This window comes from Chelonia mydas, chromosome 1, assembly GCF_015237465.2.
Source record: "Chelonia mydas isolate rCheMyd1 chromosome 1, rCheMyd1.pri.v2, whole genome shotgun sequence".
Lineage (NCBI taxonomy): Eukaryota > Metazoa > Chordata > Testudines > Cheloniidae > Chelonia > Chelonia mydas.
Genome location: NC_057849.1, coordinates 100,231,220 through 100,254,277, shown reverse-complemented (window position 1 = coordinate 100,254,277; position 23,058 = coordinate 100,231,220). Strand labels below are relative to the sequence as shown.

The 23,058-nt window shown below is 40.2% G+C and overlaps 1 protein-coding gene across 3 annotated transcripts in view; it reads left to right on the top strand.

The window, feature by feature from the left end:
• The window catches only part of FGF14 (fibroblast growth factor 14), a 618,100-nt gene that overhangs the window by 411,621 nt on the left and 183,421 nt on the right, over positions 1 to 23,058 (top strand). Inside the window, exon 1 of one of the 3 annotated variants that reach the window (XM_043535197.1) lies at positions 3,112 to 4,086. The exons of 1 other annotated variant lie outside the window; for it this stretch is intronic. In XM_043535197.1, coding sequence (XP_043391132.1) covers positions 3,894 to 4,086 — 193 coding nt within the window. In that variant the 5' untranslated portion in view covers positions 3,112 to 3,893. Of the gene's footprint in view, positions 1 to 3,111; positions 4,087 to 23,058 lie in introns of those variants that run through there. One more of the 3 variants, XM_007066239.4, reaches the window with a different exon arrangement.

Below are 23,058 nucleotides of genomic sequence, written 5' to 3'. Positions count from 1 at the left end.
TCTAGTCTAATGTCAATATGAAAGGATACCAACATCTGGTGAAAAGATTGTAGCTATTAAAGCTTGTACATTGTAATTAAAAAAAAAATGGCTTTAGGCTTTAGGTAACCTCAAGCTAGAGTACAAAGGCAATATGGAATCTACATCATCAAACAAGAAACCCATGATATAAAAGTGTTTTGTTAAAGTTAAAGGGGACACTTTAGAATTAGGTTAATCTTCGAAATAATTCATATGGTTAACTGTATGACATTGTTTTATTACATAGCCAGATGCATCTAGCCCAAAATGAATTTGTTTTGAGACACTATTTATAGGCACTTTAAGTCTATTATATAGGAAGCTTTTTACCTAGATTTTAAACAATGAGTGGGAATTTACAACACTCATAACAAAACACATAATTTACAGATTTTGATTTTTTTTTTTTTTTTTTACATTTGAGAACTGTTCCTAGAAAACCAGTAGGTTGGGAGTTAGAAATGAATAGATGGGAAAACAGGAAATATTGAAAATCTAGCACTGCCCACCTTCTTGGTGTGTTTAGATAACCAGACTTTTCTTAATCAGAAAGAAAATAGGTTTTTTTTAATACAGCAAAAATTAAAGTTTTCTCCTAAACACAGTGTAATTAGTAGACCTTAAGACGACCAATGTGTCTATACTTCCAAAATCCATCTGTTAGCAAAACCTTCACTCTTGACTAGAATTGCACACATTTTATCACAGGTTAAGACAGCAGAGGGCTCCCTTGAGTTTTCTTTGGTGTACCTAAAGCTGTAAACAACTACCCTGCATTTCTGAGATGCAAGCAAAGAGCTTTTTATGTCTGATCTCTGGAGTAGGAAACACACTTTCCCTTTTCCCACCCCACAGCAAAACATCTCAGATTTAGAGTGACAAATTTAATTTATCTTCACAAGTTTTGGTGAAGAGAAAGAGAGTCGATAAAATGAGCTGTAATTGTCGATTATGTAGTGTTTTAGAAAGGTCCTTCCAGTGAAGGGAATATGGATCCTATGCACTCAGAATTGCAGTTGTTAAGGCAATAGGGCTGGCTAAATCAGGAGGCAACGCGGTGGCAATTAAAGGCAGATGGTAGTGGGGGGTCGGGGGTCCTTGCTTTTTTCCGTCGCCTAGAGCATCTGTTTTCCCTACTTACATAAACAACCACGCTCCTTTTCTTGAGGGAGGCTTTTTTTTTTTTTTTGGTCCTGGCACTTCCAACAGCAAGGGAAACGCCCCACTTTTCAAATGCTGAAGTTTAGCACTAAGTCTGATTTCATTGTCCTGTCGCAGGATGGCGTGGTTCCATTGTAAGAAGACAATGTGGACTAACCCCCCTCCCCCAGACTTTAAAGAATCTGAGGAAAGGAAGTAGTCTTGCAACGTCGGTTATACAGCGTGAAAACAGAAAGTTGAAGGCAAAATTACCACAATAAAATCAAATTAAAAACTCCTCTGATTGCATTAGTTAGGGTAATTGTAGCTATTGTATGGAAATTGTTGCACTGTTGAAACCGCCAGACAGAGAATCCAATCTGAATGCTTTAGCTGAATCTGTTTAGAGCCACTGTGAAATAAAACAGAATTAAAACGTATTATCCAGATCTAATTGAGCGTGTACTCCTCCGCCTTGCTCTAGCTTTAACATAAAATGTGTGTAAGGGAGATGCTTCCATAAGCTTTTGCCCTCGATGTGAAAATAGTCCTTTGTAGATTAAAGGATTTAGGGAAATAATGGTCGAAACTGGAGCAACTGAACTATCTGCTCAAATAACTAAGCATGTTAGGCTTTGTATTGCGAAGTGGTATATTTTGCAAGGGAGTGTTTAAGCTTCAAAACGTGCTATTGGAAAGAGCTGTCTTTTGAGTCGAATAGCAACTGAAGGGGAAATAGAGCGATTTGAAAGGAGGACTAGCAAAATAACAAGTTTTAAAGTATGTACAGTGGAGATATACACACAAGGAGACCTGAGCATAAAATATATTTAACTATGTACACGGTACAGTACCTCTGAGATTTGACCACTACAGGAGTTAGATGGACCAACAACAAGTTAATAGACCCGACAGGGATGTCCAAAATCCATGCTTACAGAAAAGAGGATAATAATGACTGTGAAACCCATTGTGTCGTCTTATTTGTTTAGTTACTTCAGATTATAAACTCCTTGGGGAAAACTTCTTGGATCTTCTGTACCTGGTACATATTGTCAGTACCCAACAGAGAACACATCCAGTTTATACAAATAATAATAATTGCCCATTAGGAGGGCGATCAATACATCCACCGGCCGCCCACATACAAGTGTTTGTAGGCGCAGCACAAAAAGCATTCAGTGGTTATAAAGCCCTGTAGACTAGGTGGTTTATCTTCTCGGTTAAAAGTATGTTGGTTGTATTATTTCTCTCAGACAAAGAGCGTGTGTTGGTTTTAGTTGGAAGGTTCCCTAAGATACGTAGGCATGTTTCCTTCTATCCAGCTCTAAATCATTCACCCGCCCAGTGGTTTTTTTCCGACGGGAATCGGCTTGCCTAGCAACCTCTTCCAGGCCGTGCCTGATGGGCAGTCTGGAATATTTGGGCTTTCACTTCCGAACTCCAACTAGCGAGACAAAAAGGAAATCATGATGGGTCCCACTCGGGTGTGGCTTGGGAGCCCTCGATCTGTGTGCACCCACCGGAGCAGAAAGCTCCTCTCTCTTTCCACCGCTCCCTACGGGGCTGGGGATTCACGGTTCACCTAAAGCAGCCCTGCGTCCAGTATAGAGGGGGGCGAGGGTGGGCGTTTACATTGGACGCTCGCTGACTTCTCCTTCCTTCCCTTTCCTCCTACACCCCCAACTTTCCCGGCTTTGGCCCAGGCTGCTGGAGGCACAAGGGGAAGCTGGGTTTGGTACTCTGTGTGTGTGTGTGTGTGTGTGTGTGTCTAGCCGCTATTTGCTGTCCCCCTGCTCGCTAGCTTCCCTCCGGATTATCGCGTTCACACTGTGTCTGTGCTGCCGCTGCAGCCGGCAGAGAGGCGAAGGGGTCTTTTTATACCACGTTCTTTCGCCTCCCCTTTCGCGGGCTCCCCCTCCCTCCTAGTGTCACCATTGAAAAATGACGCGCCTGCCTCCGGAAGGGAAGAGAGATCCCTGCAACTTTGAGCTGGCTGGACAAAGCGGAGGAGCCGCCGCTCCCCGCGCCGGCCGGCTTGGGACTGGGCGTGGGGCAAAGGGGCTGGCGCGCGCGAGAGAGACACAGCTCCAGCCACCCCGGGGCTTTGGTTGCGCCGGGGATTGGGCCGGCTGGGCAGCGCCTCGCCCTCCAAGCAGAGCGGCGAGTTTGTGGAGAGCGGCGAGCGAGCCGCGCATTGCAATCAGGGAACCCCAGCTGGGAGCAGAGGCGGCGGCGGCGGCTGCTGGGGGATCCGTTAGAAACTAGCAATCCCCCCACCACCCAAAAAAACCCCCATTGCACCAGCCCCCGGCTCTGCTGGGGGAAGGGCGGAGGGACTCGCGGTGGGGTGGCACGGCTGCGATTGCCGCGCTCTCTCTCCAGATGCTGGTTTCGGAAGCACTTGGCAGGCACCAGGCAGGAGCCTGGAGGCGGCGGCTGTAGCCGCGGCGGCAGCAATGGGAGCCGGCTGCTGAGGGGCGCCCGGCCGAGGGGAGCGCCCGGCGCCGGAGCCCCGGCAGGTGGCACCCGCGGCGGGGGCCCATGCGGTGACCGCGCCGAGCCGCGGGTGCCCCCAGGCTGCAGTTGCGGCTGGAGGAGCCGGAGGAGGGTCTCGCTTGTCGGTGGCGCCCGGGGATGGGTCCCCGCCGCGGCTGAGCCCCAGCGCCCGCCCAGCCCCTGTCTCCGCTCCGGCCGGCCGGTGAGCCGGGAGCCGCCCGCCGGGAGCAGCCATGGCCGCGGCCATCGCCAGCGGCTTGATCCGCCAGAAGCGGCAAGCGAGGGAGCAGCACTGGGACCGGCCCTCGGCCAGCAGGAGGCGGAGCAGCCCCAGTAAGAACCGGGGGCTCTGCAATGGCAACCTGGTGGATATTTTCTCCAAGGTCCGCATCTTCGGGCTGAAGAAGAGAAGGTTGCGGCGCCAAGGTGTGTGTGTGTGTGTGTCTGCCCCCGTCTCTGTCTGTCCGTCCGTCCGTCCGTCCGTCCCCGGGAGTGGGGACAACCTGTAGCGGGGCCCCTGCCGGGCCAGCAGCTGGGCGAGGTACACGCGGAAAACTCGCTGCTGGGCTGGCGGCTAATGCAATCTCCCAGCTAGTGCCTGCCCCCGTCCTGATCTCCGGGCGTTTCTGTTCCCTCGCTAGCTGCGTGATCTAGTGCCTTGGGTGGGAAATACACACAGACATGTACACGTTAGCCAGAGGAGACCGCAGAGTCAACAGTTCCTAGAACCGGTGGCACAGTGTGATCTATCCAGCTGTTGGCCCGGGAAGTTTCTTACTCAAAGAATACGCCTCCTCGGTAATATAATGCACTATGGCACCTAATAACACTTTCCCTAGGTGTTAGCTGTAGTAAATAGAGTCTAGTAGTATCCCTCAAAGAGGCTTTAGCTGTGGTTTCCTCTTTACTTCCCCTGTACTAGTTGCCTTCCTGGGTAATGCAAAGTCTTTTGTATTTCGCTCCCATTCACAAAGCGCCTTATAGGCAGCATTGAAACAGATGAGCAGTAGTTCAGATGTATGTTAATGCCCTGTACTATTCAGGATGTAATGTGTATAGAAAGGTTTCCTCAAACGCTAGTCTAGTCAGAAGAATAAAGCAACGCCTACAGCGACTTCGTGATTTAGTTTTCACAAGGCAATAAAGGGTGAAAACAATCTTTTAATTGAGGTGGTGATAGAGTTAAGTGCATTACGTGATGCTGATAACTACTGGCTACATAATAAGGGCTCTAATAGCCACATCCTATTAACCTTTTTTTAAAAGGACAAATAGTACAACGATTTGTACAGCTTCTAAATGATCGGTGTCTGACAAAGCAACCTCAGCAAACTATCGTTAATGGTTCGTTTCATTATGCTATGTGCTTCATTTTACACACCGTATAGGCACTCTATTCTAGACTCCCATTCTTAATAGTTAAGTAGGCGAGAATCATTTTATTTCCAGTATTCTGAGAGTAGGAAGTGTATCATACTAGCATGTTTAAGGACCACGAGGGGTACTATCACATACTGTGTACACTGCAATTATATACATATATATTTTAACTGCTTATTAAGTTAGGGTCCCTAATATAAAGGATACAATCTGTGGATTATTATAATTTCTTCCCATAGATTACAGCATACTCAATAAATAGAGGTCTCCAAATTTACATTAGTAGCATGATTGCATTTTTTCAATGCTTTGTATTTAAAGAGTGTAAACAAAAGGATAAAACTATATAAAAAGACAAGAACGTTTATAATTTTTCTTAATTTTATCGCCCAATTAAAGAGTAATACTTCCAGAATTTAGAACTGGTGTTTACTTTATCTCATACTTATGCCCAGAAGGCAAATAGCTTTAAAACACAGGGATATTTTTTAAAGGATGAAGATTTTAAATAAACATCTTCAAAAGCAAGGAGAATATCAGTAAAGATATTACAGTATCTACTACTTACTGTAGTAAAAACCACATTCTTTCTGAATAGATTAGAGAATCATTCTTCCATCCTGTGCTGTAATTTAGTCTATATAGTGTGTGGAAAGAAGTGTACTTGCATTTTAATTTTTTCTAGAGAGTTAGAATTGTTGATAAACTATTTTTATAGTTGATGAATAACTAAGACATAAGAATTTACCTGGTCTGATCCATCTTTCCTTTTCTTTCCGTATATCATATTTAAAATAGCATATTTTGATAGGATCTAACACATTTTATTTTTTCTGGCTTTATTATTTGTAGCAGAATTATTTCTTATTCTTCAGTTGTCTCAAATCCAGTGAAAAGAAGCAATAAAGATACAATAACCTCAGATTTCTTGTTTTATTGTAGAATACAACCTAAATGTTGCCATTATTTGCAAAGTGGTATACAACTTGTCTTCTTATTTCTGAAAACTAATTTCTGAAATATACTTTAAAAGTTAACATGGAGGCTGCATAAAATTACTGTACACTTCTTTTTTGAGCATGTAGTGTGTGTGTATTAATAACAAAATCTTTGTAAGACTAATTTTTAGACTGAGTAATTTCTTAAATATAGATCTATAATTGACTTTTACCAGATAGATTGTCTGTTTTATAATAATTGATTATGGAATTTATCTTTTATAGTTGGTTGATGGAAACAAGTTTACTAGGGCTTCCTTTAATACATTCACTTACTGAAAGATCATTTTTGGCCAGCTCTGAGTTTCATATTCTGGCAAAACTCTTACTGAATTCAGTGAGACTTGAGGGTGATAACCACTTCACAGCATTAGATGCCAAGCATTTCCACAGTTAAGAGATGCCTCCAGCAAAGTTCTGTATTCAACATCATGGATTTTTCATAGTGTATTTAGTAATGCTCCTGAAACTGATCATAATTAAACTAAATTGGAGTATAACCTAAACTCTAACTCATGTTAGCACTATTGGTTTCAAGGGGAATATTTGTTAGTGAAGGTTGCAGGATCAGGCCCTTTGTTTATGTCGATGTTAAGGGCTTTTTAAAGGCATATTTATCCAGTCCTGCATGTTAACAGCACAAATTCATTATTCATCCGTAAAACTTTATACTGAAAAAAATCAGTTTTCTGTATGTGAGGGCCGTGGTGGTGATGATGCATAAGTTGCCTGGTGTACCTGTGGATTCAAAGTTACATACAAGAAGTAGATAAAGTGGGGAGAGATAAAGGGTGGAAAGTGGAGGGTAAATTTAATCACTTACATATCTTGTGGCATAGAAAAAATTAGATTATGTAATTGTGAAACAAATAGGCAGTTCATTCTGTTCATTGATTAAATGATCATTATACGAAGCAGAAAATCAAGGAAGTTCCATTGCTGTTTGTCTGATTCGTCAGAATATATGGCCATCGGTCATCATATTGTTCATTGAAACTTAATGTTGAGACCATGAAATAAGAGCAAAATGTGATGAATTTCCAAACATCTGTTGTCAGATGTGTGCAATGGGAAGTTTACAAATAAATCTTATCTAAATGATGTACAAAGTGTGATGAGAACAAAGAGTGAAAAATGAGCCAGAGATGTGACAAGTGGGCTCCTTGGATTGATCATGTATGATAATATCAGAGTAGAAGTATGCAACAATTGTTCGATATTTATTGATAGTGAAATCTAGAGTACATCACTTATTCCAAACAAAACGTAACTCTGACTCTTGCAAAGAGGTTATACTGTATATGGAAAACAAAAGTCCATAAATCTTTGAAGTTAACAGACAGCAAACAGTAATAAAAATCAGCTGAGAGGGATGCTGCTTTTTTCCTAAAATGCCTGTTGATACTGCTTCTTGGGTGGCTGGTGCTGATCTGTGAACAAATTATGTGATTTTGAAGACATCATATATTAAAAGCTAGATATCCTCTACTGTATTGGTGCTTCTCTATAGTTGTGTTTCATTTTCTGCCCAGGGTTATCCCTTTATGGACATACTGTAGTAGTATATATTATAAAGATACAGAGGAAGAAAAGGTGAACATTCTTATTTACATTTACTGGTATAAAAGCCGTAATGACAGATGTAACTGTGGTTTTGTTTCAGATATTTTTTCCCAACTGTTTTGATTAATGTGTCTTTGTTCTGTAGTTGATATTGATTTCTATGGGAGAATTACCTAATAAGCTAGTGTGTGGACAAACCACAATTATGTATCAGACAACTTTGATGTTTAGTTTTAATATTATAATAGCTTTAATTTATTCTAACTGCCACCTGATGAAGAAATCACTGGCATTAATTTCCTCATACTCTTGAAGCCAATATCTGTGCCCTGGCTTTGATGCCAAACACGTATCAATATTAACTTTTTCATTTTGGATTAGAGAACAAGATAGTTTAATTCTGTTTATTCTCCAGATTCAGTTAATGCAATACAACAGTTACACAGAGGACTGACAGATACGAATTTTGAAGGCTTCATGGGGCGTGAAACCTGACTATAACCAGAGACTATGCAATGAAAAGCAGAAAATAAATTCCTATGCCTTAGTTTATGCAATTACATTACATATGAAGTGTGTGATTTCAAACCATCCACTTGTCCCTGTTGCATTCTTAGCTTCTAGTTAACCTATATTTTAACTATTGGTCCCCAAAGTTGTAGTCTGGTTAATAGGTTCTCTTCAGATTGTTCCATTGTGTAGTATTCATCATTTCAAATGTATAAAAAATAAATGTGTATATGTATATTAATACCAACTTATATTACTCAATTTTGGAATGATTTGGCTTCTAATTTTTTATGCTAATACCAGTGAGATTGTCTCTATCTCACTATGTTCAAAGAATATATTTATTTCAGTTATTAAGACATGACTATTAGACTTCTAGGTTTATTTTTTTGTGAATGTACTACAGCAGTATATCACTTGAAAGAGTGCCTTTTGGGACAATTAATGTGTACATCAGATGGGGTTGATGAAGCGGATGGGGAGTGACTTCACAACCTAAGAAGGAAAATAATTCTCAGGAAATGGAATACCCGAAGTGTCTTTTTTGCTTTTGTAGAGCTGAAAGCAAGACCCATTCATGTGTACACATGAAAATTAATTTATTTCATTCCCTGCAAATCAGAACACTCCATTTGTATCTAGAATTCCTAAGAAATTAAGATCAGTTTGGAAGCTGTTCCTAAATTAGTACAAACTGGCTTGCCTTTCCTAACGGAGGGTCTCACCTTAGGAATTCATTCTTCTTGTCCGCCCATTAAGACCCACATTTAGCAATCTTTCATATACATTGTAAGACCCATTTATTTTGCCAAGTGTTTGACTGATTTTTTTTTTTTAACTGTGTTTAAATCTCTTTAAATGCAGTGCCTAGTTGTCAAGGTGACAGGCACTGTAAGCCTGTTTTTGTAATAAAATATGTATAAGATCAATTTCATTTTTTTCTTTTAAAATGCTGCTAAATATTCCATTGAAGATCTATAAGATTATTGCAAACACAAAACATACAAATATGTTGCTCCAATGTAGGTATGTTCATTTTCATTTTTTAAAATGTATTTTGCTACAATTAGTTTTAGATTGAGTATCAGGGCCTTTCCGAGGCAAAACATTTCCCACAGAGTGGGAAGCTCTTCTTTAAATAGAAGGGTGGTATTGAAAAGGGGTTTTGGTATGTAACAAAACTATATTAAAGCTGATTATGCTGAATGTGAGTTAATGCAAACAACTTGGTTGAGAGTATGGAGGGATTATAACGTCCCTTGTATTGAACTGTTTCTGGTGGATCTAACAATGGTGCTGAGTCAAGGATGTAATTTTAAAAGGAGAAGGAAATGAAAAAAGTTAATTCCTCCTTTAAAACTGTAATGTAATTTTAGATGATAAAGGATTTACAGCAGTGTTTCACATCAAAATGGGCTTTAAATCCTGACTTACGATAGCAGTGTTCTTTGTGCCCATTTAACGTGCAAGTGATCAAGTATCTTATATGATTACAAAACATCTCATATTATTAATATAACTCAGGAACAAAAAGACAAATATAATTATCATACAGTCTTAAATATTATGTTAAAGTAGAAATAAGATAGAAGCATTTTAGCATTGTGTGTTTGATAAATATTAGTAAATTTTAGACTTCATTGGACCTTCCCAAAGGTTACTTCAGGTTTTAAAAATCTATATTTGGCTGGCATCCCTTTTTCCCTTTGTCTGCAAATTGCCAGTATGTGGTAATGTTTCTTGTCTTTTCCTTTCTTCTGACTTCGTGTATGCTGGAACACGTCTATTTATACCAGCAATCTTGAGTGTCCAGTTGGAGTAAAGGAGATTTCAGAATTACCTCATTCTGAAATACCGTCCTCTTCCTTACACTCTTATTCTCTTTCACTTCCTTCTTCCCTACAACTGCTGATTTAACTTTTCATTTGTAACAAATACGACATTGTGGTTGATTGACTCTCTCTGAGTTCTCCTGAAGTTTAGAGAATCTGGATCCAGTTGAGTACCAGTTCAGGCTTCCCATTAGTTAAAAAGACACTGTCATGTGACCATTATGCTTGATCATGACTTGGATGACACTTCAAGTCTGTGCAATGTCCACTTGCCTGGGAAACAAAATCCTTCATACATCTACTTCTCTTATTGTGAACTTATGCCTTCCTTCACTGGCCTAAATACTGAAATATGAAATGAATAGTCATTTTAAGGACTCTAAATTTCAAGGAATTTTTTAAAAATATGCCAGGCCTGGTAATTATTAAAGTTTATTATAGAATTTAAAAGAATCTGGCTAATAGAGATGCTAAGGGAAATTTTACTATACACTGTTATTGACTTATTATGGAAGAGCTGTAGCAATGACAGCTAATTTTGAGTTCTGTTTTGCATTTAAACAAAGGATTCAACCTCTTTGTTTTGCATGAAGAATAAAGTATATCTTCCCAAACTTACAGCACATAACCTATGAGTAGAGATTGAATTTTCTGAATATTTTGAAGTAAACCTGCTAAGCAGTTTGAGTTATTATGAATTAAAAATGGGGCCTCAAAGAAAGTTCACATTTTTGAGTCATGATTTTTCAGGCCTTATATTTTAAAAACGATGGACTGCAGAATGTTTGGAATTTGTAGTTAATTGGTTCTCTCTCACCAGATAATATTTAAAAATTAAGTAATCCAAAAGACAAAAAAATGGTTGGCATTTTTTCATTTAACTTTTGTGCAATGGGTAACTGACATAAAACGTTTTACATTGTCTACTTTGGTGGCACACTAAATCAGCTAAAAGACTTTCTGAACAATCTAGAAGAGCTATTGCTCTTTTTTTCTGATCTTTTAAATGTAGACCACGCCTATGTCTGCATAGCTATGTTGGTCCCGGGTATGAAACCCCCCACATCCCTGACCGACATATCTATGCCAACAAGACCTTCAGTGTGGATACAATGGTGTTGATGGAAGAGGGCTTCTGTTGACGTAGCTAATGCCAGTCAGGGAGGCAGTGTTCCTACATCAACAGAAAAACTCCTTCTGTTGGTACAGACTGCATCTACACTAAGGGGCTATGCCGACATGGGCTCCATAGTGTAGACCAATGGTTTTCAACCTGTGGTCCATGGATCCCTGGTGGTCCGCAGACTATAGTTAAGATTCAAAGAGGTCTGCACCATCATTCAACATTGTTAGGGGTCTGAAAATGAAAAAAGGTTGAAAACCACTGGTGTAGATATATCCTTAGATTCCCAAGTAATGCCAGTTCTGTCTGAAGTATCAGAGGGGTAGCTGTGTTAGTCTGTATTCACAAAAACAATGAGGGCTCCAGTGGCACCTTAAAGACTAACAGATTTATTTGGGCGTAAACTTTTGTGGGTAAAAAACCCACTTCTTCAGATGCATGGGGTGAAAATTACAGAAACAGGCATAAATATATATTGGCACATGACGAGAAGGGAGTTACCTTTCAAGTGGAGAACCAATGTTAAAGGCCAATTAGGTCAGTGTGGATGTGGTCCACTCCCAATAATTGTTGAGGAGGTGTCAATACAGAGAGGAAAAATTGCTTTTCATAGAATCTCAGGGTTGGAAGGAACCTCAGGAGGTCATCTAGTCCAACCCCCTGCTCAAAGCAGGACCAATCCGCAATTTTTGCCCTAGATCCCTAAATGGCCCCCTTACAGATTTGAACTCAGAACTCTGGGTTTAGCAGGCCAATGCTCAAACCACTGAGCTATCCCTCCTCCCTTTTGTAGTGATTCAACCACGCCCAGTCCCTTTTCAAGCCCAAATTGATGGTGTTAAGTTTGCAAATGAATTGTAACTCAGCAGTTTCTCTCTGAAGTCTGTTTTTGAAGGTTTTTTTGTTGAAGAATGGCTACTTTTAAATCTGTTATTGAGTGTCCAGGGAGACCGAAGCGTTCTCCTACTGGCTTTTGTATGTTACCATTCCTGATGTCTGATTTGTGTCCAATTATCCTTTTACGTAGAGACTGTCCGGTTTGGCCAGTGTACATGGCAGAGGGGCATTGCTGGCACAAGATGGCATATATCACATTAGTAGATGTGCAGGTGAATGAGCGTCTGATGGTGTGGCTGGTGTGGTTGGGTCCTATGATGGTGTCGCTAGGGTAGATATGGGGACAGAGAAGGCAACGGGATTTGTTACAAGGATTGGTTCCTGGGTTAGTATTTCTGTGGTGTGCAGTTGCTGGTGAGTATTTCCTTCAGGTTGGGGGGCTGTCTGTAAGTGAGGACCGGCCTGACTCCCAAGGCCTATGAGAGCGGGCGATTGTTTTCCAAGATAGGTTGTAGATCGTTGATGATGCGGTCGAGAGGTTTTAGCTGGGGGCTGTATGTGATGGCCAGTAATACTCTGTTATTTTCCATGTTGGGCCTGTTCTGTAGTAGGTGACTTCTGGGTACCCGTCTTACTGATTTTTAGTTCTGTCTGAAGTTGAGCTTACCATAGATGACAGGGTGTGCAGCTATTACACCAGTACACGAACTTAAATATTGAAATATCACTTCAAAAATGGTTGTACACTCATTAAGACACACACTACCCCTGTGACGTATAGCATCCATTTTTTCATATGAGTAAACAGGCATTTATTGTTTGATCCTCCATTACACGTGCACAGGTGGAGGGGAGCGAAAGCCAGCAGAAATAGAGGGCACATGGTAGGGAACAGCATCTCCATAACATACTTCCTCCCCCTACCACAAGCCCTTCTGATCTTCTCTGCAGGCTTAACAGAAGGTGGAACTGGTATGGGTGGAGAGAAGTGGCACGTGTCTGCATGTCAAAAGTGAGTGAGGTGGAATTGAACATTTGCTCTTCCCAAGTTGTGCTCTTGTTAACCAGGTGGATTTCTCAATACAAATCTATACAATGTTCCACGCTCCGATGGAGGAAGCAGATGGGAAAGTCAAGAAGGGTCTGGATCCCTGCAGTGTAAGTCCAAAATCTGTGAATCAGTAACCTGATTTTCCTGCAACGCCTGAGGGCTCTGCATAGTTTCCAACCCACTCTCTCTTCAGAATGTGAGAGTTTAGATTTCCCACCTATTTGGTAAATGAGAGGAAAACCTAATGAGTCAAAACTTAGATTTTCTATTGGAATTTCCCCCCTCCCACAGGTTTTTCCATGGAGCTGGAGATCCTCCCCTAGGCCATATGCTCATCTGGCGTGAATTAGCATAGCTGCGCTTAGTCACTTGATAGTTAGCCATAAGAAGCTTGGCCAAAGCCACTCAGCAAATCAGTAGCAGAGAAGAATAGAGTCCATTAGTCTTGACTTCCAATCCACTGATCTAACTACTAGACCATGCTCTTCTTCATGGCTTGAATAAAATTCTGGCATTTACTTGAATTATAATGCAAGTTTTCATATTCATCCATTTTTACCGAAAATCAAGACGCCCCAAATAACATGCAGTTCAGCATGTGGTTAAGTATTTAAAGCAAGAGCTAACAAAAATAAGGCTGAAATAAGTAGATGCAGCAAGCATGATATAAGATTTTAATGGATGTGGTATATAAAAAGGAAAAACACAAAAACCCAACCAACAAGGCTTTCTGCGTATAGGATCAAGTTTTGGTTAGTTTTGTAAAATGGTGACCATGCAGCCACATAATCCTGATATGTATTGTTTCAGCTTTTTAATAGGCTTTCCATAATCACTCCAACACAGTTGGAACAAATCAGCTAGTGTGTGGGGAACACTTCTCCCTCCTTTCTATAACAGATGTATTTTAACAATTTCCTTAGTCTCTGTGATTTTAATCTCTCACTTGAATGTTGTGATGGGGTGTATAAACCCCACACTTGGCTCACAGGAAATAAAGGACAGTACTGGGTCCAGGTAGCCTTGCCCCTCCAGACCTGCAGAGCATGCTCCAACTGGAGAGGAAGCTTAAAAGGTGCTATTGGATGTGCTACCCATTCGGCCTCCAAGGGCTCTATTTACAGGTGTATGTCAAGAGTAGGTCCTTTGAAATCACTGGAATTACACTGGTCTACATAAAAATCAGGATTGGGCCCTTTAATTGCAATAATTAGATTAGATAAATGGTAGAGTCCGACATTTATTTAAAATGTAAAATGTTTTCCTTTGTGAAATAATAGTGTAATGCAGTATTTTGAAACACATACAGTCTCTCTCACTGTGTATATAATATATAACCACATACCAAAAGCCTAAGTTTAAAGAAAATTAATTATGTTGCAAAGTCTACCACTGCTACAGTTGTTTTATCAGTTGCCAGAGATTGCCAGTGTAAAGTGTATCGCTGTGAGTGTGGCAGTGGTGGTTGTTGGTGCTTTGGGAGTGACATGGGGCTACCTCTTTAAAATATTCATGTTCCATTATTACTTAGACATGGTGCTATAATTTTCCTGAGGAATGCACGCAGGAGAAGGAAAGTGGTGATTTTTAGCAGTTTATAACTCAGCTAAACCTGAATAGAATTTAACATGGCTGAGAAAAGGGACTTCTCAAGCCTGGTTGGGCTTTTCCACTCCTGAATTCCAAATGCCTGCTGCAAACAGTAGACATGTAAGAGCTTCTCAAGAAAATGTCACCAGATTTTTTTACAATGGAAGTTGTTAGGCAACCTAAATATAGGGCTTGCTACAAGCTTTCCCTATAATACAGCAATGCATCAGAGATATTTGGTGTCTGATCTTGCTGTTCCAATTTATATAAATAATTATTAACTGAAGCAGGGACTGGAACCCAACTGTTGTCCCCCCAACCATCAGGTTATCTAGTCATTCTTGCTCTCTAGCCCAAAGACTATTTAGGCAGTTAAGTTGATATGATTTCCACTTAAATGTATGCAGTTGTGCAAGGTATTTGTGCTTTGTCTATATACCCAAATAGTTCACAAATGGCCTGCAACTGATGAAGCGAGAATGGGGACAGTTAAAGTGCTGCTGGTGGAAGTCTTATGCTGAGTCCAATTCATTGTGACATTCAGGCTTTTTAAAAAAATATTATATGGCAGGACTGTGTGAGAAGTGAAGAAATATTTTTTTTCACTTCCACCATAATATCTACGAAGTCTTGCACAATGGGTCTGATACGTTGACAGCTCAGGGAATCCTGTATGTGTCCATTTGGTATCGACTTGAGGTTTTTCTCCCTGTGAAGAATTTTCATGTTATCTTTTCAGACAAAATTGCTCAGATTTGGACTGCACTGTCTACTGGCATGGAAACAAGAACTGTGGCTTTAGGGGAGAAACTCTAAATCTTTGTTGTTTGAGTTTTATCCTGTTTCACTTACTGAACTTTGAGAGGTGCTGGAGTAGCTTCATGCTACTTGTGAATTGGACCCTTGTCCTTTCTAGCTGATGAAAGAAAGCAGGGAAGTACTGGGTCCATTGCTTTTTATGTTTTTCATTGTTTCCCTACAGGGGGCAGTGTACCAGTGGTTCTTGAACAGTTGTGAGGCCACTTCTCAATAAACCAATTCCTGATACTGACAATGTGACTATTGACTGGCACCTTATCTCCCAGTTTTGGGGAAGGCTATTGAGAATTGTGATGGTAAGGAACTCTCAGGTTGAGATCTAAGGTTTTCTTGACTGGGGTCATTCAGGTTGTGGGCGTGGTATAAAATGGAAACTGTGCTGTTTGCATTAGGTGGTTTCTTCCTACCAGTGGATAAAGAAATGTGTCCATGTTGATTCTTTCACATCTGAAAGCCCCTTTTGATACTTTTTGATCATGAGATTTAGTTGACTTGCTTAGGAGCTCTAGCAGAGATGGAAAGAGTTGTCCTTGAATGAGTCCAGTCTTAACTTTCTCAGAAAACCCAAAATGTAATTGTGGGCTTTTGTTCCTATACCATAAGGACACTCTCCTGTAGGTACCACAGGGATTTATATTGTTGCCCTTCCTTCCTTCTCAATATATATGAGGCTGAAGGGAAGGCTAGTGAGAAGACGTGGACTACCATGTATTCAGTATGTTGATATCAGCCAATATAAGTCTCCATCCAATTTGCCCCAGCCAGAGCAGTGAAATAAATAATCTATGTCTCTCTGATGTTTGGGCTTGGATGACTACTTGGCTTCAACTTAAATCGGATAAGACAGATAGTGCTGAGGGAGGAAACCGGAAGGATTGAAAGAATTTATATTGGAACCCCCCTCCCCACTGAGTGGGTGTGATCAATTTGTAGTACACATGTGCAATGTAGGTGTGACATTAGATTCTAAGGATGTTTCTGGATATCCAGGTAACTGCTGTGGCCAAGAATGCAGTCTTTCATTGGCATCTGGTAAGAAGAGTGTAGACCAGGCCACTGTTCTCTCTGTAATGTAGACCAGGCCACAATTATCTATGCCCATGCCATCTCAAGAGTAGCTTGCTGGAAGGCATGTTATATAGAGCTATACCTTGAAAGCACTCAGAATCCGCAATTGGTGCAGAATATTGTGGCCTGCTTATTAAAGAGAAATTCTTGTCAGAAGCACATAAGAGTGCTGTGGGATTTTCAGTGGCTGCCAATACCATTTCTGGTTGGAAATCAGGGTTAAAACATTTTGAGGAGAATCTGGTGATCATGAACACGGGAAACCAACACTAAACAGAGTCCAGTATAGTGTAGGCAAGCAACTTACCACATCTTTGTCCATTTGATGTAGTCATAAACTATCCTGTGCACTTTCAGACATAGTCATTTTTTGAGAAGAGACTGACATGTAGCTATTTTTAAAATTGTGTACTAGAATGGATAGATGTTAATTAGGAACTAAGTTGAGGCCACCCCACTTCATATTGTTGTGTTCTGAACAGAATTTCAAAGTATGTCTTCAAATGTGAAAGGCTAATGACGTCTTGCTCCTATGCGCAAACTTCCTTTGAACATAGACATGCATGTCATCTTGATATATCACATTTTTCTTATGCAGACATTTATTCAATCCAGTGCAGGAAACAGTTTACTTTCTTCAAATACAGTGGAGCTCAGCATGGCCCTGTTTACTTTATAAAAATTATTGAAACTTGTAGTGTAGCTGTGACTTTAATCATATTCCTTAACTGAGACACATGCTCAGACATAGAGCACAATGAAGCACAAACATCAGTGAACTGGTTTTCATAGTATCATTTTTGAAGACTAATTTCATTAATGGGAGGAGGTACTATTTTGCAAAAGATCTCCTCCTCTTCCCCATGGGACTTCAGGGAAGTCTAGCAGCTGTGATACTTGTAGCGTGTGGATTACTCCCAGAAAAGAAAAACTAGTAAGGCCAGGAGTCAGCTATTTACATTTTCCCCTATATCTTGAGTAGGAAGGTTTGTGGGGAGTGATAGTTCCCTTATGATACAGTACCTAACATCAGTTAGGTGATTATCTCAGTGGAACCTAATTTACAGCAGTCATACTTCACTGTAAGCAGATTGAAATTTCATTATAAACAAAATAAAGGTCTATTGAAAACGAACTAAAACAACTCTGAACTTTCACTTTCTCCCTAGTATGAGTAAGTTTATTTTGTTTGTTTATTTTTCTCAATGTGCATTATGGCATCCCACTGTACAGCTTCAGGATAGAAACATAACTTGAACTAATTTCACTCTCCTACAGAGACAGTTTGGGGTTAGAAGGCAGGGACCCCTGATTACCAGTGCCAGCTTGTGCATAGATTTCTGTGTGGCTCTGTGCAAATTAGTTGTAAGAACTTTGGGAATGTTCCAATATGGACCTGTACTTTGCAGCTGTCATAAATATAAAGGGAAGGGTAAACACCTTTAAAATCCCTCCTGGCCAGAGGAAAAACCCTTTCACCTGTAAAGGGTTAAGAAGCTAGGATAACCTCGCTGGCACCTGACCAAAATGACCAATGAGGAGACAAGATACTTTCAAAAGCTGGGGGGAGGGAGAAACAAAGCCTCTCTCTCTCTGTCTGTGTGATGCTTTTGCCGGGGACAGAACAGGAATGGAGTCTTAAAACTTAGTAAGTAATCTAGCTAGAATATGCGTTAGATTCTGATTCCTTTAAATGGCTGAGAAAATAAGCTGTGCTGAATGGAATGGATATTCCTGTTTTTGTGTCTTTTTGTAATTTAAGGTTTTGCCTAGAGGGATTCTCTATGTTTTGAATCTGATTACCCTGTAAGGTATTTACCATCCTGATTTTACAGAGGTGATTCTTTTTACTTTTTCTTCTATTAAAATTCTTCTTTTAAGAAACTGAATGCTTTTTCATTGTTCTTAAGGTCCAAGGGTTTGGGTCTGTGGTCACCTATGCAAATTGGTGAGGATTTTTATCAAACCTTCCCCAGGAAAAGGGGTGTAAGATTTGGGAGGATTTTGTGGGGAAAGATGTTTCCAAGTGGACTCTTTCCCAGTAACTGGTGTTAGACGTTTGGTGGTGGCAGTGATAAAGTCCAAGGGCAAAAGGTAAAATAGTTTGTACCTGGGGGAAGTTTTAACCTAAGCTGGTAAAAATAAGCTTAGGAGGTTTTCATGCAGGTCCCCACATCTGTACCCTAGAGTTCAGAGTGGGGAAGGAACCTTGACAGCAGCAAGAGCCCATTTCTTTTGCGTACCAGCAGTTATTTCTTTCAGAAGTGAGATATAGTCTCATCTTGGTATATGAAGTTTCAGAAGGTGCCCCTTGTTCTTCTGAGTGCATCACTGGCACGAACAGCAGAGGTTAAAAAACCAGCAAGTTTTGGGACATTAGAAGTGGCACTGTCAGGAGCATAAGTTTTAATTGACTGTGATGAGACAGATTTCCGCTTCACACTATGAAATCAACATATTCCTATGCATTAAATATTGATGAAGTCTGTCTCTTTGGCCCTGGCTGCACGAGCTCTCTTCATAACTATAATACACCACTTGTGTAGCTTCACTAGTGGAAACTTTAGCATAGTCAGGGCTCAGGAATTTTTTACTACCATGTCCTCTACACCTACACCTATACCTGAACCTTGCCTACTTTACAGCTTCCATTGTTGCTACCACTGGTGGAACTGCACCCGTCGGGAGTTACAGCTATGAAGTTAATCATGTATCCTAAGGTTTTAGCATCTCCCATGTATGGTCAATAGGGTTTAGTGGAATCCTATATGAGGTAAGAGTTGGGAACACTGGCAAGCCCCTAAACACTTGTAATGGATGCCCTTCATTTTTTCACAACATCGTTTGATTCTCAGGCTTTTACAGACCCCTTCCACCACCTTTCCCCGCCCACACCTCTCTACCCCCTCCCCCCCATACATATTGTTGATGGAATGGAGAGGTTGTCTCTCTTTCCATTTTAAGGTATATTCTATCCTCTACACCACTATGTATTCTGCGTATGTCAAAATTGTTAAAGGAAAGTTGATTTTAGAGAATGGGGGGAGGGGAAGTATCAGTAGTAATTTTTATATTTTTCTACCTATAAAACCAGGCTCCCTTCAGTATCATATATCCAACAGTATAGACTGATAGGAAAATGTATACCTAATATATTTTTAAAAAAATTAGAAATTAGCTAAAACAATTTTTCTTTATGATGTTACAAATTTAATGTCATATCTTGCAATCTGCTGAGGATAAAACAAATACATTGCACTATGAAATGTGGAGGATAATTCTCTCGAAAGGGATAGAGCACCTGTTTCTAGACCTGAAAATCACAAGATATTGGACTTTCAATCTGTCGTTGGTCCAGAACTGAATATTGTCCATCCTGCATGTTAGACTTGTGTAAGCTTTGTGGAAACTTCTACATATGGGGAAAAACATACTAGACAGGTATTTAAGAAAATAAATACAAAAGCCCCTTGTTTGTTTGAAAGTTGCACAGAGGTTTAAAACATTAGCCATAGACCTGGCAGAGAATAAGAAGTGATCAGAAGTGTAACTGAGGCATGACAAATGCTTTATTTCATGGATACCACCGTATATATTAGCATACTGGTTTATATTATATATGCCGACATTGATAGGCATAATCCATGATGAAACATAGTCAATCACCATATTAAAAATAGCACTTTGAAGAGCAATTTTTTTTATTTTAATCCATTGCTGAACAAGGACCTGTGTGGTCTGTCTCCTTTTTAAGAAGTATTGATTAAGTGGACTAGTAGACTTTGAAAAGAAGAGGTGACTCTTTTTAAATTAACATTGGCTTTGAATTTTCTGGGGGAGAGGATATGCTAATTCATTAAATTGTTCAAGCATGCTGCAGAAAAATGCTGGAACTGATTGAAAGCTTTGTTGTTTTCTATTAATGATCTAATTATATGTCTCTTCTTCTCATGAGGCACAAGGCTTGATTGAAATATAATTTAAATCGTTCCCCTGTGGAAGATCCATTGGATGTTCTGTGGAACTGAGTCATAGTATGATAGCATCCAGGCTTGGGCTGTTTCGCTGGCAAGGCTACACTTTCAAATGTCTTCACCCCATACACTAAGCTTTTGGTGCTGAGGCACAGTAACTTATTAAGTTTGACAATAATTCTGATGAACTGGAAAATCCAGTTATGATTTTGTATGGAGGCATAGATTAATATTTTAAGGGAAGGTTGCAAAGTGTGAGAAGGAAATGTACACTAGGATTACTTGGACTGTTTCACCCTAATCTGGGATTAGTTTAGGGTCCTGTATTGTGAGTGAATAGCATGAAGGCCTGTACTAGGGTAACTATTTTTCGTACATTTGTGATGGAATAATCACTGTGTGTGGAGATGAGCATACCCTTCCTTTTCAGATTTTATTTTCTGTTGCTGGTACTGTAGCACCAGTCTGGTGCTATCCTAATGAGTGAGATAGCCCTTAGAGACAAAACGGTTATGCAGTGGCAATTTGTTGTAAATTGTTGTTCTTTATGGTTGTAATATCTGAAGTTATAGGTGTATTTGCACTATGTTAAAAATGGAGGTAACATTTGGCACCTGGAAAGTGAGGACAGTTCTCGGTTAGATATTATATTGGGAGTCAGTAGATTGAGCAGAATACAAGGATGATCGTGTGCTTATGGCAACCCATGTTGCTGAAGAAGCAAGTTGCTGTGTTCTGTACCAATTACAGTTTTCTCAAAGCAAATGTTATGAAGTGCAGCTAAACTACACCGCTGTAATCCAGACACCAGGTGACTAAGGTATGGATTGCTGACGCCCGGATATCATCCATGAGGTTGGGATGCTGTTTCTTAGCCAGTTGGAGATGGTAGAACATTATAACTTGCTGATGTGGAAGCTCGATATCAGCAAGGAATCCAGAAAAATATCTGTTCCATGGATTGTTTTGGCAACATGAATCAACTACTCAGGACTGCACTGTGGCTTCGAGCTCTTAGAAATTTTGGCCATAAACTGGCCTAGTTAGAAGTCCTGTGGCGGTGGGGGTGATGTAGATTCAGAAGGATAGAGTCAGTTTATTGTTGGTAGTGGAGTCAGTCAGAGTTCAGGGTAATTGCATCTGTATTTCCCCTCTGTGCTTTGTCAATGGCTCCCCCTCTAGGCTCCTGGCTCGTCAGTTATCACCTCTCTTGAGTGAAGACCCACTTCGCTCTTCCTCTTGATTGAAGTTTTTTCAGGCTGCACAGTTCCCCACCTACACTGTGATATTCCCAGCAACCCAGACTGCCAGTGTCTGCCCTTTGCTTTCTCTTCAGAAATGGAGATGCAATGGAATGAGCGGGGTGGGGCCTCGAAGAAGGGGCAGGGCAGGGGCGGAGCCTCAGGGCAGGGAGCGGGGCAAAGGTGTTCAGTTTTGTGCAGTTAGAAGTTGGCAACCATAGGTTACGTACAATCCTTGCCCACAATACTACATAGCCTTTTCATTTAATACAATGGACTCCAAAGATACTTCAGCTTAATTCAGTAAGGCTTTTCATGGGTATCTCAGGAAATTGCTGTATCTGTCACAGAGCTCATGACCTCTCATAGTTTCTCTTAATGTCTACCTATAAATATGAAATAGGATCTGGGAGAAAATTAGCCTTGTGGAACTCCACAGGTGAAGGATCCATTGGTAGAGGTGCAGTTTCCTATCACTAGTTTTCAAGATGTGTTCCAAGGGTCTTTCAGGAAAGACAAACTATTTTCATGCATTCTTTGAACCTCAGCCATCTCTCACAGATGATCATATTGAAAGGGGTGGAGAGATTCAGGATTCTTGAGAATATACGTCTGCTCATTATCTGTTGATAGCAAAAGATCTGTCAGGGCCACCAGTGCTTTGTTTTGTCCATATCCTAGCCTAAAAGTAGATTGTAAGGGATCTAGGATATTTTCTGGGGATACAGGAGTTTGAAGACTGCTTATGGCTGACTTCTCAATGAACTCAAGCTTCCTTGTGATCATGTATTGGATCATCAGAAACCTTTAACAGAATAATTGCTGTATAAAATATGTAGCTGTCACCATGTAGTACAACTTACTCATAATTCTGGTGTCAGTCCTGTGGGTTATGATTTTTCTGTTTGTAGAATAATCGGAAATGCCATTATCAGTGTATAGTTTTAAGAATTGACCATAAAATGGAGGCTGAGAGTGACTTAATGTGTTCATTTTTATTCTCACAGTATGTTAATCATTATAATCTTTTCTAACATAGTTGAAGCTGTTAGCTTCATCAATACATGTTTCAGTTGTTTTAGGTGTTTAGGTATTTAAACAGGTTTTTCACATTACAGTTCTGATTCATCACTGTGTTACTTCAGTTTCATGTTGCTATAGCTTGATTAACTTCAATAAAATTACACTACCATAAAACTGAAGTAATGTCATGAATAAGGTCTTGGATCTATTTATGGTATAAAATAACAAATGATAGCATCAAAATATATAAGATGAATAAATTCTTTCAATAGAGTTATATCCTTGTAATTGCACATAGCGTTTTACATACTGTATATAAATCCATTACCTGTCATGTATTATCCAATATATCATCTTAGGATAGGTAATTATTTGGTTTTTAATTGCTC